Genomic DNA, 16,581 nt, shown 5'->3' on the forward strand with positions numbered 1-16,581 from the left:
AGAACTACACTATCTAGGGCGGCTGAAAATGTTAAAAGCCTTCACTATCAGTGTGTGCAGTTGAAGCTTACAAATTAGGCGATGCTGTATGTATCAATTTGGGCGGCTTTACATTTTAACCGATACTTTGATGATGTGAGGATTTCATCTGACACTTCACTTCAGCCCCTTCTCCCCATTTATCACTCTGAAAGCTAATCAATCTCTGCTTCTCTGGTGATTACTGAGAGCGTCTGCTTTCCCCAGCCGCTGAATCAGTGCCATACGCAAGGCAAACAGTCAAAAGATGATGGAATTTCCTCATTATCCATCTTCACTCAAATTAAAAAAAAAAAAAAAAATACTTGACAAGTCAAAGTTTGTCCAGGACATGCGCACCATATTAAAGAAACACAGACTCACGGCCCAAATCATCTTACAGACACGGCGGAAACAGTATCCTAGCACGGTAATACCGTGTAAATTTAGCATGCAGAGACTACACCCAGCTTAGCCCCCCACCGGCTCTGACAGCTTCAGTCATGTTGCCGATGTGCACACATACGCAAGGATGCACAGCGCCACACGCACACACCACATATTCAGGCACAGAAATTGATGCAGCTCGCTGTAATCACGGTCAGCGCTGTCATTACAGCCGTGCTCTAGTCAGGGTGGCGACAACAATGGCTGTAATGGCTGTAGTAGCAGTGGTGGGCTAATTCGTGAAGATGAGGTTATATATAGAGCCCCCTTTTGTTGGCTCCCACTTACAGTCCCCTAGCTTGGGATAATGAGGCAGGCCCTAATGGGGCCATTTTACATTTACATGGTTCTGTCATGCTTAATGAACTGATACATCGGAGGTGACAGAAAAAGAGCTCTGGGTGGACACGGAAAAATAACATATTCGAACTGAAACGGGAATTTGTCATGTCGTTACGTCTAATCATTCAAATTCAGCTGCTGACACTGTATCTTTGTCACTTGTCTTTGAAGGCCTAGTGAACACAGTGAGCAAATACTTGGATTAGTCCGCTCAGAATTGCATTTAGGCATCAAAGCAGAGGGCATATCCTCTTACTGCGAAAAAGGAAAGAGAATCCAAGGAGGCGAACGTCTCTGTCCAACTGGCTCAGTCCATTGATCCGGTTTCAAAAATACATTCATGTGTAAATATTGGCAACCAATGGAAAACAAACATCTCAAGCATATCATATATTTGAAGAAAAATTGGTCCTGACCAGAAATAAACAGAGAGCACACAATATTATTTGCAAGCGCCTTCTGCTTCAGAGATAAGTGTGGCTTTGTTGGACGGAGCATTTTGGTGTACAAATCCCAGCCTTTCAAAGGGTTGCTTTGCTAGCTTATCGAGGGCCTTTTGGTTTGTTCTCAAAGCAGTGTGGTATATTAATTTGAAAAACCCCAAAAACTAACACTGCATCGGTCTCTGAAACTCTTGTTACGCAGAAGAACATGAATCGGCTCTGTGCGTAACTGTAGTCCACCGACTTCCGGTTTCTACTGCAGCGGTCACACCAGTTTCCTGTTTGTTGGTGTGCGCTGTTGACGATGGCGTGTTTTTCACGATGCCTGCGAGATTTACCGTGGATAAATGTCAACGACAACTGTCGATGGACGGACCTAACTTGATATGTACAACTTGAACATTTTCACCCGTTTGCTGGTAGGTGCAGGTGAAAGTTTGTTGACAATTCTGTGCATGATGTTGACATTTATCCACGGTAAATCTCGCAGGCATCGTGAAAAATACGCCATTGTCAATAGCACATGCCAACAAACAGGAAACTGGTATGACCGCTGCAGTAGAAACTGGAAGCCCGTGGACTACAGTTGGGCACAGAGCCGACTGGATGAAATGCAATCACCAAGTGACGCTGGTGATGTCCCAATGGCATCAAAATGGTAAAGGGCAGTTGACAGGGGCATTCCAGCTGTATATATGTCCTTGTAACCCGTGACACTTTATTTCCTCTTCAGGTGGTGAACTACCTGGTGAGAAAGTTGGAGCTGGGCTACCACAGAAACAGAGTCACCGACGGGTACAGCTGTGGTACCCGCAGGAAGCTTTCCACAGCACTGGCGCTCATCGGACACCCCCAAATCCTGCTCCTGGTGAGGTCCCGGCGGCTTGCAACCCTCTGCCTGCTCATTAAGTTGTCTGTATGGCAGTCCCAACAACAAACACGAGACTTGACAACACTGTTCCTCCTCAGCGGCTCTTTGAAGCAGAGCAGACATCGAACCCTTAGACTTGACACATCTCATACAGTTAATTAGTTTGCTTCCGCAGGTTTACCCCGGGGTGGTCTCCCCTCTAGCACTCATTTCTATTTTTAACTCCTCTATTATATATTATATTCTCTCTTCTCCCCTTCCTCATCTTTTCCCTTCCTCTTCCTGTTTCTTATGTCCCGTCTTTAACATCCCTATCCTCTCCGCATTCATCCATCTCCCCTAATTTCTTTCTCTGTTTCCTTGTTTCTCACACGCCGAACCTAATTTTCCGTCTTACTTACGGTTTTCCTGTCCTTTCAGATTTTCCATTCCAACATATTTTCCTGATTTCACTGTTTTTTTTGGATCTCTTTCCTCACTCTCTCCCGCCCTCAATCTCGCACATGCTGCCACCACCTTTCCTCTCACTCTGTCTGCTCTCAACAATCTGTTCACAGGATGAGCCCAGCTCTGGCATGGACCCTCGCACCAAGCGCCACCTGTGGAAGATAATCTCCGAGGAGGTACGGGGGAAATGTGCTGTGGTTCTAACCTCTCACAGGTAAGCACACTGTACACCGCACTTCATTTTTTTGTCGGCATTATTTATGATATGTTGACTTTTTCTTTCTTCCATTAATGACAAGGTGACTTGAAACATGTTTATTTTGAATGAGTCATCATAAAAACGGAGGCGGGAGAAAAACATGTTTGTTTCTTTGTTGTTTTGCGATGGCAAAAAAAAAGCTAATTATACTAATGCTTACCCCCTTTTTGTCTCGCTCTTTCTCCCTCTTAGTATGGAGGAGTGTGAGGCACTATGCACCCGTCTTGCCATCATGGTGAAAGGTCAGTTCCGGTGCCTGGGTCCCCTGCAGCACATCAAGAACAGGTCAGTTGCCTGTGCCCCTCCTCCTGGCCAGTTATTACTACTCTTTCCACCTCGCCACCAAAACCATGCGTACCCTCCCCATTTTCCTTTGTTGTATGTCTCTCTTTGACCTCCCCTCCCTCGATGTGCAGTGGACACTAACGCCGGTGCAAGAACAACAATATTGATTTCTTCAAGTCAATTTTATTTGTATAGCCCAATATCACAGCTTATAAATTTGGGCTACACAGCAATACAAAATCCTGTCCTTAGACCCTCACATCAGATAAGGAACAACTCCCTAAAAAAAATAGAACCCTTCAACAGGGAGAAAAAAAATATAGGAAGAAACCTCAGGGAGAGCAACAGAGGAGGGATCGCCCTCCCAAGATGGACAGACGTGCAATGGATGTTGCGTGTACACAATTTACAGAATACGACACTGAAAGAGGATGACAGGGTTGTAATGGAATCACAAGATGTATGAATAATATGAGGGGGAGGATGCCAAGCAGTGTCCAGATGTCACCAGGACAGCGTAGGACCTGAGCCACGCAACCACCATCACCATGGAGACCTGACAAGGAGGACAGACTACACATGCACACGGGGGAGACTCACATCACACCATTCACATCCACAGAAGAAGAGAAAGGAGAAGACATCATTTAGAGAGAGAGAGAAAAGACGTGAGAGAGGAGAACAGTTTGCAGTAGTCAATACTCTATATGCTATACGCTGTAATCTCGTCGGCAGAACAGTGCTTGGTAAATTCATTGAGACCGAAACCGACCTGCCATGCAGTACAGGTCATGAAGTACCCAATTTAAAGGCAACTAATGTAGGCTAAGGCAAAAATATGAGTTTTAAGTTTGGATTTAAAGGCCAGCAGATTGTCTGACAGCAGCAGGCAGGTTATTCCACAAGAACGGGGCCCGATAGGAAAAGGCCCTGCCACCAGCTGACTTCTTAACTTTGGGTACACACAGGAGCCCTTGTATTTTGAGAGTGAAGAGCTTGAGATGGAATGTATGGTTTAAGGAGATCAGACAGGTCAGATGGGGCAAGCCCATTTAGGATTTTATAAGCCAGCAGAAGCACCTTGAAGTCTGATCTAACATGGATAGGAAACCAATGAAGGGAGGCAAAAGTTAGTGTAATATGGTCAAAGTAAGAAGTAAGTGAAGTTATTTATAAAGCACATTTAAAAACAGCCAAAGCAGATCAAAGTGCTGGGTTCTGACTGTGAGGCGCAAGGCAGCCTGCTGACCTTTACGTCTTCCCTTTCCTCCTTTACTCTTCTTCGTGTGAATTCTACTTTGTGTAGGTTTGGTAGTGGGTTCACTGTGAAGATGTACCTGTCGCATGCTTCCTGTGATGTAGAATCTATAACCGGATTCATGCAACGCCACTTCCCCAGCACATATCTCAAGGTAAGCTTGCTTGCCGGCTAAAGCAGTAAAAAGGACTCTGAGAAAAAGAGGAAGCACAAACAGTGTTGAAGGCTCCAGTTAGAAACACAAAAACCACAGAAAATTCAGGAGGATATTTTTATACCAGGTGATAACGTCAGGCTCACTCTGGCATGTACTTTTAGTCAACCTTAACAACACATTTCAGGACACAGACTATTACCTGAGGGCATGTCTGCCACATTGTTATGAAGACAGTGTTATGCACTGTCCAAGATGATAGCAATTATTCATATGTGGTGTTGCAGAGCTCTATGAGTAGAAAATATTGTTAACACTATCAAGACAAGACAAGAAGGCTCAAATTTCACTGGGGCCACCTGAAAAGAAAAAAAAATCTTCTGCGCTGCAAAAAAGAGCTGCAAATTTTAGGTGTTTTGGATAAGAAATAACCTAATGGCATATGGTAAACAAGGTTTCTGCTGCCATACTTTTTTTAACCTCTACGGGAGGAGTTTATTTGTGCCCTCTTTCTGTTTCATAGGACCAGCACTCAGCCATGGTGGAGTACCATATCCCTGTGGCACCAGGTGGAGTGGCCCACATCTTTGACCAACTGGAGTCCAACAAGATCACACTGCAGATCAAACACTTCTCTGTCAGCCAGACCACACTGGATGAGGTGAGAGAGTGAGCAAGAGTGGCACAATCAGAAGTGGGGGAAAAAAAGAGTGGGGTTGGTATGGAGGGAGAGAGGCAGATAGGGTGCGAGACAAGGTATAACCCAAAAAGTTGAATCAGTTCATCTGGACACAACATTTAGTGGGAGAAACATTGCATCACTCATCTAAGTGACTTCATCAGTCTCATCTGACTGCAGGTATCCCCAACCTTACTATAAACAGCACAGTTGCATAATGACGGAAACCGGTGCAGTTGCATCACAACTGAAACCAGCGATCAGTTTCATATTCAAATTGCTGTGACCATTAATTAGAGTTAAAATGGCCATGTGTACTATTGACAGAGGACTGAGGAATAGCTGCAATCACAGTATTGGAAGATGGTGACAGATGTACTCTTAGGCCCCCTTCGGTTCAGGGATGGTCGTTCCCTCTTCACATAGATGGCCTCTTTGACTCCCTGTTCAATCCAGTGTTCCTCCCTATCAAGGATGTGCACATCCTCATCCTTGAAAGAGTGGCCACTGGCCTATAGATGAGTGTAGACTGTGGAGTCCTGGCCTGACATGTTAGCGCTCCTGTGTTGTGCCATCCTCTTCGCCAGCATCTGTTTGGTTTCCCTGATGTACAATTCACAGCAATCCTCCTGGCACTTAACAGCGTGCACTATATTGCTCTATTTGTGCCAGAGGACCTGATCCTTGGGGTGGACCAAATTTCTGGCGCAGTGTGTTTTGGGGTTTGAAAGCAACTGAGACATGGTGTTCTGAAAATATGCATCTTAACTTTTCTGAAACTCCCACCACGTACGGAATGATTTTGATATACTTTATTAATCCCCGTGAGGAAATTCAGGCGTTGCATTTAACCCATCTTAGCTGTGGAGCTAGGAGCAGAGGGCAGCCACCGTGCAGCGCCCGAGGACCAACTCCAGTTCGTCTTGCCATGCCTAGGTCAGGGGCACAGACAGGGGTATAAACCCTAACATGCATGTCTTTTTGATGGTGGGGGAAACCGGAGCACCTGGAGAAAACCCACCACAGACACGGGGAGAACATGCAAACTCCACACAGAGGACGACCTGGGATGACCCCCAAGGTTGGACAACCCCGGGGTTCAAACCCAAGACCTTTATCACTGTTGTATGGCCTGGCTCAGGTTAAACCCTTTGTAAAACATGAACAGATACATACATAAAGAGAAAGAATGCCATAGAACTTTCTTTTATTATCTAGTTTGACAGTCATAACTGAAAAAGAGCACAAATAAATAATAAAATCTAGAAATAAATAACTCCTTTAAAAAACTCTTAAAGTGCAGCCACAATTTAGTAAAATAAAAACAAAACTGAAATTTTGGTAACACTTTAGTATGGGGAACATATACACCATTAATTAGGTGCGTATTAGCATGCAAATTAGCAACATATTGGCTCTTCATTGGTCTGTATTAAGCACTTATTAATGCCGTATTCTGCATGGCCTTATTATACCACCAGTAAGCCATTAACTATGAGTTTTCCCTCTATAACCTCAGAAGTATTGCTTATTAGTAGTACCATCTCAATATGCTTTGCTTAGTATGGCCTTTATAAGGTGGTAGTACCACCAGAAGAGTTATTCTCCCTTACTAACACTTAATGAATATGGTCTGTTCTTACATAACAACACACAAAACTACAAGTGTTCATAGTGTTAAATTACTCTAAATTAAGTTTTTTTTTGCTTAGAATATGTTCCCCATACTAAAGTGTTACCGAAATTTTAAATAGTGCAGTAACAGTAAACAGTGGTGCAACATCAACTTGGGGATCTTTTTGGGTAGCCTCCAGGCGGCGGTGGGATCCGGAAGCGGTGGGATGCGGAAGTGTGCAGATCCTCAGAAGTCTCTTCGGAGCGCGGGAATAACAAGGCGCGAGGGCGCGCTTCCGGGGAGGGTGACGACTGTAAACTACTTATAAGATGCTGTAGCGAATTCGGGGGGCAGTCTGGGAGACCGTCGCCATGGCCGGGACGCGAACCTGTGTCTCCCGCTCCGCAAGCGACAACGTTAACACCAGTCGACTAAAGGGTCCGAACAGCTAGTCAAGGACCAACGTGTCTACTCTGACTGGCTGGAGTCTCGTCACCAGCCAGTCAGACTAGCTTGGTCTAGTCAGAAAGGCACGAACTGAGGAAGCCTCTTGGATGAGAGACGAAACGTCTTCACGGATATATACCAAGTCCAGTTGCACTTGATTCAACTCCTGTGGATCAAATCACGGCAATTTGCATATGAAACCACTCGCTGGTTTTGGTTGTGATGCAACTGTACCGTTCATAAGGGCGGGGATACCTGCAAGTCAGCTGAGACTGACAAAGTCACTTAGATGTGTGATGAAAAGTTTCTCCAACTAAACGTCGTGTCCAGATGAACTGATTCGTCTTTCTGGGATTTCCTTACCTGGATTATTGAGCATGCATCAGGACGCAACATAAGAAAGTTGCCAGAATGAGCCGAAAAAAGTTGAAGGAAGGAAAGGTGAAACAGAGGGTATACCTTAGGGAAAAATAAAGGGAATGTATGAGGCAGTGAGAGGATATGAGCATTATATTCAGCCAGCACTGATATTCTTCAACCACACAGCCCATCTGGGGATTGAGTGAGAGGTAGTGTATGTGGAGGTGGAAGAGAGAGACTGACTTGCAGGTTGGCTGAGGTGAAAGAGTGCAGAAGAGAATTAATGGGTTTGAATATATCTGCCTGGCATTCAAATCATTGTTGAATCCCCCCCCCTCTCTCTCTCCCCCAAGGTCTTCATCAACTTTGCCATGGGAAAGATTGGCATGGAAACCATACCGCTCCACAGTGATCATTTGGATAGTCTCTGCTCCATTGAAGCGGTGCAAAGATAACCCTTATCCTGGCCCGAAAAACTGTCCTGCTGTCCTCATTGAATTTATGCACTTTGAAATAAGTGCACAACACACATACATATTTGTTTTTAATTGACTTAGAATCGAACACACACACACACACACACATAATATACGTATATACATATATATAAGTTTTAAATATTCATTTTTTTTGTTATGTGATTGTCGTCTCTGAGAGAAGTTTGAAAAAAATTACTTGTGTGCAACAAATATGCTGAATATGGAGCTGCCAGGGAAGAGGAAAAGAGGAAGGCCGAAGATGAGGTTTATGGATGTGGTGAGGGAGGACATGCAGGTGGCTGGCGTGACAGAGGGAGATGCAGAGGACAGGAAGAGATGAAAACGGATGATCCACCGTGGGGACCCCTAACGGGAGCAGCCAGAAGTAGTAATAGTAGTAGACTTGTTTGCAACAAATCTTGCAACCCACGAGGGCTGGAATAAATTGTATTGATTTTCACTTTTACTCTTTGGTGGGGACACCTCATTACTTAACAGCTAGCATCCACAGCAAAACACTGTATTTCATAATTGGCATTATTATCTTTTGGATTATTTCTGAACAAAACATTTTATGTTAAAGCACGCATACACAAAGTAAACAATGTCCAAACAAGTTATTTTTTTTCTATCTTGAGGCATAGGATCCCTTACTGCTGGGTATATATAGCACAAAAGAAAATATTCTTGGCTCTCAGAGATGGATACGCAATGTCTGCACGTTCCCCATTCTCATTAACATAATCTCTAAAGGCATCTCTTAACTTTCTGAATGAATGTACTGCATTTTTCATGTGCTTAAAGCACAGTTTCCCATGATCCTACATTTATTAACTGTCTTTATGTATCTATTAAAGCTCTTTTTAAGGTGTACGTGCTTTTTATTGACCTGCTCTGTATGCTTTTCTCAAGGCTGGGTTTCAGTTTCACAATGCCAAGCAATACAGTGTGTACAATGCGTTTAATGTCTGACGTGGTTGAGGAGGTTTGCATATAATTTAAGAAGCATTTCACACCAAGTGTATTGATGGACACTGCAAAAGCCAAGGTCATATGGAAATTTGCTGCTGACTTGCCTAATACATGTTTACAGATGATATGTATAAAACTAAATAGAATCGATCATATCAGGTAAAGAAACTTCAATTTCAAATAATATACGATATGGTTTGAAAACTTTGACACTTCAATTATTTCTTTAGACTCAATGCAGGCACTAAAATCACAAAAAAGATCTTTGCATTGATAGCTGCAATGCAAGGATGTTGTTCTTGTTTTTTTTCCTCTCGAATTTATTGCAAAAAATTGTATATAAAGACAATATTAATATTCCACTCTTTAGTTGAGTACTTTTATCAACACCATTGATGGTTTGCGGAAAAAACGTGATATATATATATATATATATATATATATATATATACACACACACACATACATACATACATACATACATACATACATATACACATATATATGTATATACACACACACACACACACACACACACACACATATATGGCGCCCTGATTTTTTTTTTTTACTTTATCCAATAAAACAATGTATACATGTATACATAATATATGTCAGATACAAACAAGAACACAATACAGGAGAGCTGATAACATAAAAAAACAATACATGGGATGAATGACGTTCTAAATAAGTTGAAAATTAGATAATTACAGTAACAATACAAAAAGAAAAACCTTAAATAAAATCGAAAAAAAACGTAATTTGACATCAGGCGGTTTCAACAAATATGTTTCTGCAATATTCTGAGAGGCTATCCCTTCTCTGTCGTGTGCGAGAGAGCAAGCGAGATAAGCGCGAAAGCCCCGAAGACCCACGTACCGTCCGTGGCAAATGGCTGACGTCACTTCCTCCGTCGCCGCGTCTTCCGCCCGACTGGTCTTTGGCGGGAAATAAGAGCAGGACGTGAGGCTGTCGCGGAACCAGTCGCCGGCGCGGTTTATCGACGCCGACCTAAAAATCAAGCCGCAATTAAATCGGATCATGGATGGCGACCTTCTCGCTCAGAGGGGGGACTGGACCAGAACCAAAGAGGCCGTGGCAAACTTTCGGAAGCTGCTCCTCTGCTCAAAATGGTAAAGGACGGGGTTGTCTGACGACACGGTTTAGGGCTCACCACCCCGCGTTCTCTGCCCTACACCTTTGTTCGCTGTTTGAAAGCCGGATGTTTTTTGTCTCCACAGCTCGCGCCTGCTGAGCGAGCCGGTGTGCCTGGGAGCGTGCGAGCACATGCTCTGCAGGTAAGCACCATAACGTTGCTTTAGCGTATTTGTATTCTCACGCACAAAATAAAACTGCAAGAAAACGGGGGCCAAATAAGAAATGCAGTTAACCAAGCAGCAAATATTGAAATGCAAAACAGGAAAAGGTGATTTTACTTTGTTTTTTTTTTTTTTACGTTTAGGCTTATCAGCAAGTAGCATCCTCTAGATCAGCGTTTCTCAACCGGGGGTCCGCGGACCCCTAGTGGTCCGTGGTGTAATTGCAAGGGGTCCGTGAAAATAAAATATCTTTAAAAAAATGATCCTATGACATTTATAGAAATAGGATTATTTTACTCAAATGTGACTGAGACCTTTATCTACCTAAACTATAAAGGGTAACAGGACTTTTTTCTCTAATTACATCTGTTTCACAGGTGTAATTTATTGTATTTTAATAAGAGATCTCACTCCCGTTTGCATTGTTAAAAGTTACTGCATAAAAATTCTGTTGTTACATATATCTGAAAGTTACTGCATAATAATTCTGTTTTGTTAACTATATCTAAGTTACAACTGAAAGCTCTTATTTTTGCCCCAAAGAGTGAATAAATGCTATAATGCAATTTAAAATGCAGTTTCTACTGTTTCTATCAAATTGCAACCCCCCTCCCCCAAGATCAGGTGGAGGGGTCCTCAGGGTAGATCAAAAATACGCAGGGGGTCCAGGACCCCAAAAAGGTTGAGAACCACTGCTCTAGATCAGTGTTTCTCAACCCGGTCCTCAAGGGACCCCCCCCCCCCCATCCTGCAGATTTTCTTTGCAACCCTGAATAGGTACCTGTTTGTAGTTATTCAACCAATCAGCAACGGATGTCTGTGTGATGAGAACCTGTCGTTTATGCACATGACAGTCTGAGTTTGCACACCTTGCATAATTCAGTGCTATGAGATGACTGGTTGAGTAAGTACAAGCAGGGCTACCTGTGCAGGGTTGCAATGAAAATCTGCAGGATGGGGGGGGTCCTTGAGGACTGGGTTGAGAAACACTGCGTCTAGATGATTTTCCGAGTTGATCACGAATGGACTCGGGCTGCGTCTACATCTACTGTCCGCTTGGTATAAGGAAAGATAATAATACCATTTTAATTGTTCTGCCACTTGAGTTTGAACCGCATTCCGCCTTTCTTGGTTGTTGTCGTAAAGTATAATCCTGTATTTTTGGGGCACTCCGCAACATGCCAGCGGAGTGTTCAGTGTACATACGTATATGCATGTGTACTAACTACACCGATCAGCCAAGACCTTAAAGCCACTGACTGGTACGTGAATAACATTGATATTCTCGTTACAATGGCGCTTGGCAAGGGGGGGTGGGATACATTTGGCAGCAATTCAGTTCTTGGAAGTTGAGGTGTTGGAAGCAGGAGAAATGGGCAAGGGTAAGGATGTGAGCAACTTTGACAAGGGCCAAATTAGGATGGCTAGACGATGGCAGCATCGCTGCCTCTGGACATACCTCCCCCCTTCTCCTTCGCCCTCGCCCAACGGCAACATTGTTTCCGCTGGCACCCTGCTGGTCAACAGTACCGGTGGCGGCCTCGACCGTTCCGGTATGGAAATCTGATTTATGATCCGGCAAAGGTTTTACGCTGGATGCCCTTCCTGACGCAGCCCTCTCCATTTCTCCGGGCTGGGGAACGGCACTAAGAGTGCACTGGCTTGTGCATCCTCAGTGGCTGGGTTAATGTGGTGAGCTACCTGGTAGAATAGAAAACCAGCAGTACGGTGGGTCCCAGAGGACCAGATTGAGAGCCACATGCCTACGTCAACACACAGCTAGGTGATATATCAATATTATATGGATAGTGGGATTTCCCTGGGAAAGAAAAAGCATAGATTTTCTTCCTCAAAACTGTCCTTTTGATATGTTTTTTTATTCATTATTACTGTTATTATTGTCATTAGTATTTTATTCATCACCAGGACAATCAGTCTTACCACCCAACGGGATCGTTTAAAAAAAAAAAATAAGAAAAAAGTTTACTAACACTAAGTTAAAATGTTAACGACATACTGTGACGTCAGGTAACTGTAATATGTTAAATGCAAATATTAACGGAGTCGTCACAAGTTAGCTAATTGCCAGTTATGCATGACAGCTTGTCATGGGGAGGCTGTTGTATGTTTGTGTATGAGAGAGGTAAGAGCGCCGACTTTCCCGCTGGAGAGCAGCTATATAGAGCAGCGAGTGGCTCAGTGCTCAAACATCAATAGAAATAATCTACTGTCACAACTTGAAATGGAGAGACTCAAACAGGATGACTATACAATTCAGCACCCTGAATGGCCGCCCAGTAGGCAGGAGATGCGTGAGGACAGACTCCAACCAGCTGAAGCAACCCTACCAGCCATGACAGCCGAAGCTACTGAGGTTCAAGTGAGAATCGTGGCCACACTAAAGACAGTCAACCCCCGGGCACGGCTTCCATGACTCAGTGACAAAGTACCATCACAAAAGCTGTTTGTGGATGTGAACGCAGCCTTGTGCAACATCTCAACTGCCACCATAACGGAGACCAATGTGCTTGTAGTATATGCCACTGCAGCCGTAATCCTGGAGATGCTTGGGTACAGGATTAAGAACACAAGTCACCAACAGTACCCTCCAATGGAAGAGAAGGCTGGAAGCGAAGGTCAAAACAGCACGGAGATGTTAGCCAGTTCAGAGGTGCAGAAAGGTGTGGTTAAAGACAGGCCGCGGTTGAAGAAGTACAGCAAGATGTCCATAAGCTGTATCTCTTCAGCCTGGAGGACAGAGCTCTGTGCTGTGTGTGTGTGTGTGTTGGATTAATGTATGTGTAAATCTGGAATATATATACTACATAATTATATGTATCAGGTCAAATCATACATGCTTGAACTTTTTTACCTTTTTTGAGATGCAGGTTGACAGTTTTCGTAAAAAAAAGAAAGAAAAAGGTCAACATGATGGTCATAATTTTTACTCAATGCACTTATGCCAAGTGTGTTCTCTTTGGAAAAATTGATCTTTTAATTGAAAATGTGTTGTTTTCCCAGGTCCTGTGCTGGCCTACGGGCAGGGGACGGCTGCGCCGTGTGTCACAGCCCCGCGTGGGTAAAGGACATCCAAATCAACAAGCAGCTCAGCAACATCACACAACTCTTCTGTGGTTTGGAGTCCCTGCTGAATGGCACCGAGAAGTCAGGAAGTTAGTAGCCATCTATTCAAAAACAGTAAAAAAAAAAAAAAAACTGTCTTGTCTCTCCACCTCCACTTTCTCCAATTTAATATGTACATTGCCGTCTACACACATCCGTTGTTGACTTGGCGCTCAAAATGTTCCCCCTGCAGTCCAATCAGCTAATGATAGCGTTGGTTGCTTGTTATTGTTGTTTTATCCTTATCTGCCACCCAACATCCTTTTAATAACCGTAATTATGCAACGCAATTATCCATGGTGGTTTAACTCTTCCAACGGGCCCTGTGTAGGGGCTGCACTTTGCCCTTATGCTGACATCTATGTGAAATTGTGGCTCAATTAATAAGTAGTTACCAGACCTGAATGAGCATATCAGGCTGTGCAGGGCACCAATCTGAAAAGGGACAATGTGGGCTAACGTGCGGCTCATTATCATCTCTAGAATTATACGGGTAAGCAAAACTGCAAGGTTCTTCTATTTTATGACATTCCATTAATATTGTTTGGTACATAGTTTTGTAATACAGAGGTCAAAGGAGCAAGCACGTCCCGCTATTATGGTCAGGTTCAGAATAAACCTTTGGTATACAGAAAAGGTGAACTATCATTAACATTTCAAATGCATGGTTTCATCGAAAATTTCAGATTAATTATCGTCGAGGCAGGTACTGGTATTGGATATCTGGCAGATCCACTACTATTTTCAGCTGCTCCCATTTGGGGTCGCCACAGCAGATCATCCATTTCCATTTCTTTCTGTCCTCTGCGTCTTCTTCTGTCACACCAGCCACCTGCATGTCCTCCCTCACCACATCCATAAACCTCCTCTTCAGCCTTCCTCTTTTCCTCTTCCCTGGCAGCTCCATATTCAGCATCCTTCTCCCAATATACTCAGCATCTCTCCTCCACACATGTCCAAGCCATCTCAATCTTGCCTCTCTTGCTTGGTCTCCAGACCGTCCAACCTGAGCTGTCTCTCTAATATAATCGTTCCTAATCCTGTCCTTCTTCGTCACTCCCAATGAAAATCTTAGCATCCTCAACTCTGCCACCTCCAGCTCTGCCTCCTGTCTTTTCGTCAGTGCCACTGTCTCCAAACCATATAACATGATGCAGCCTAGTTAGTATCTGCCTTATATCCGATATTGGATACCGGGCAGATACTAGGCTAAAATGGAATACCTCGCGGAGATTTTATCCAATACCAAAAGCCATGAGTAACATGTCAGATAAAAGCAAAATGGCTTGATTTACTTCATTTTTGGCACATGGAAGCCTGATTGGGGGGGGGGGGCTCTTTCTATCCCAGTTATTTTGCCCACAGACCCTAAACTAATGGTCTAAATCTGCACTGTTCAGCAATACTAATCAATCTCATTGGTACTTGGTAATGGCCTATACTTCGATTGGTACTCAGAATTGGCATCGGCAGTGACAAAGTGATATCTGTGCATCCCTAATTTTGATAAACGCCATACATGAGCATAAGCCTAGTGTGTGCAGACTCCATTCCTACGTTTGAGTTTGTCGTATCATCTTAATTACACTCCTGTGTTTCATTCAACACCCCACTGCTGCTTTTGTTTTGGAAATCACAACACATTTAGCATTTTATCATAGCAGGGGAAAAAGCATGCTATATGTAGGTCTTTGTTATTTTAGCTGACCCTGAATTAATGGTCATCCCCCTCTCCCGCCCCCCGGCCCCCTCCCACACCTCATTGCAGACTCTTCAGCCACGCCGCAAGCAGAGCCTGTGAATGTTGTCTTAAAGCACAAGAAGAACCTCAAGATCTGGTATAGCCCTCACAGTCGCAAAGTGCGCTGCGTGGTGAGAAAGCAACCAGAGGCCATCAGAAGCCCTCACGCCCCACCAGATTGCGGGTCCGGCACAGACGTGAACTCAGCACTGCCAAACACCTTCGAGGCTGAAAGCAAAGACCTGTCAGTTTTCAACTTCGTCAACTCTTCCCAAGACTTCTCAGCCCCCTCTCCTCAAAGACCGAAAAATAAAAGGGGCAGGAGGAAGCGGGGAACTACAGTTGCTCCCAACAGAATTTCTGCTGCCTGTGGCGCTGGTCAGGTAACGCGTAAACAGACCAGGCAGAGGATGAAGACACAGCAACTGGATGATATTAACCAGCAGTGGGGGATCAGCAAGGAGGAGGTGACATCTGGGGAAGGGAAACAAGTCTGCGCTGAGAAGGAGGAGCAGATGCACTGTAAACGGGTGTCCTTCATAAGCCCGGATGCCACCCTAGAGGAGCCTCAGCCCTCTGGTCCGAAGGAGAATGCTGACGTTGTCAGCCCTAACAGGCGTATCCTGAAGGGAACTCTATCTGGAGACTGTCCACCTCTCCCTAAGAGCCCAGACCCATCTACTCACAGCACAGACATCAGTCCCTCTCATCAGAACGCTTTGTCTGTAGATGTACCCAAACCAATCCAGGGCACCGGAGAACAGGATGGTATATCCCCTCATCAGTGTACCCCGAAAAGATCTAGAGCGGAGATGACATGCTCTGCCTCGGAGAACACTCCGAAAAGGCACAGGGCTTCTCCGTGTCAGAGGAGAATTTTGAAATGCCAAGAGGTGCCTTATCCGGGAGGGTCCAGATCCCTGTTAACACCTCCTGCTCAAGCCAGTCCCAGGTATGGACAGAGAACCAAAAGCCCCTTGGCAAAGCAGGGACACAGTCCCTCCACCCCAGGTGGCCATTCTCTGCAAGGGAGCCCTGCCATTATGAAGAGGAACCACAAGGGAGAGACACCGCTTCATGTAGCCGCTATAAAGGTTTGGGAAGGACCAGAATAAACCATTATCATGTTTATAGAGTTTTCAATGGGACCACAGGACGATAGAGTGACATTGGTTGTTATTCATAATATCAGAACAAATGGTGTGGCTGAGTGGAACTAAAAGCTCAGTGGATTGACAACTAGAAACCAATAGCATAATCAAAAAAAAATTGAATTGGATGGGGGCAGACCTGATGTTTTAGTTCGTTGTTATTAAATT

The 16,581-nt window shown here is 44.2% G+C and overlaps 2 protein-coding genes across 2 annotated transcripts in view; both read left to right on the forward strand.

Annotated features, from left to right (window-relative positions):
* abca12 (ATP-binding cassette, sub-family A (ABC1), member 12) overlaps window positions 1–9,431 on the forward strand; it is a 112,336-nt gene extending 102,905 nt beyond the window's left edge. Inside the window, 6 exon segments of the mRNA XM_056288934.1 lie at window positions 1,984–2,118; window positions 2,679–2,782; window positions 3,020–3,112; window positions 4,419–4,524; window positions 5,048–5,185; window positions 7,979–9,431. Of these exon segments, the coding sequence (XP_056144909.1) occupies window positions 1,984–2,118; window positions 2,679–2,782; window positions 3,020–3,112; window positions 4,419–4,524; window positions 5,048–5,185; window positions 7,979–8,080 (678 nt within the window). The 3' untranslated portion in view covers window positions 8,081–9,431.
* Window positions 9,432–10,103: 672 nt separating this feature from the next.
* Window positions 10,104–16,581, forward strand: part of bard1 (BRCA1 associated RING domain 1) — a 56,189-nt gene continuing 49,711 nt past the window's right edge. Inside the window, exons 1-4 of the mRNA XM_056288935.1 lie at window positions 10,104–10,212; window positions 10,321–10,377; window positions 13,420–13,571; window positions 15,290–16,356. Of these exons, the coding sequence (XP_056144910.1) occupies window positions 10,121–10,212; window positions 10,321–10,377; window positions 13,420–13,571; window positions 15,290–16,356 (1,368 nt within the window). The 5' untranslated portion in view covers window positions 10,104–10,120. The remainder of the gene's footprint in view (window positions 10,213–10,320; window positions 10,378–13,419; window positions 13,572–15,289; window positions 16,357–16,581) is intronic.

Source organism: Lampris incognitus, chromosome 11 (genome assembly GCF_029633865.1).
Source record: "Lampris incognitus isolate fLamInc1 chromosome 11, fLamInc1.hap2, whole genome shotgun sequence".
Lineage (NCBI taxonomy): Eukaryota > Metazoa > Chordata > Actinopteri > Lampriformes > Lampridae > Lampris > Lampris incognitus.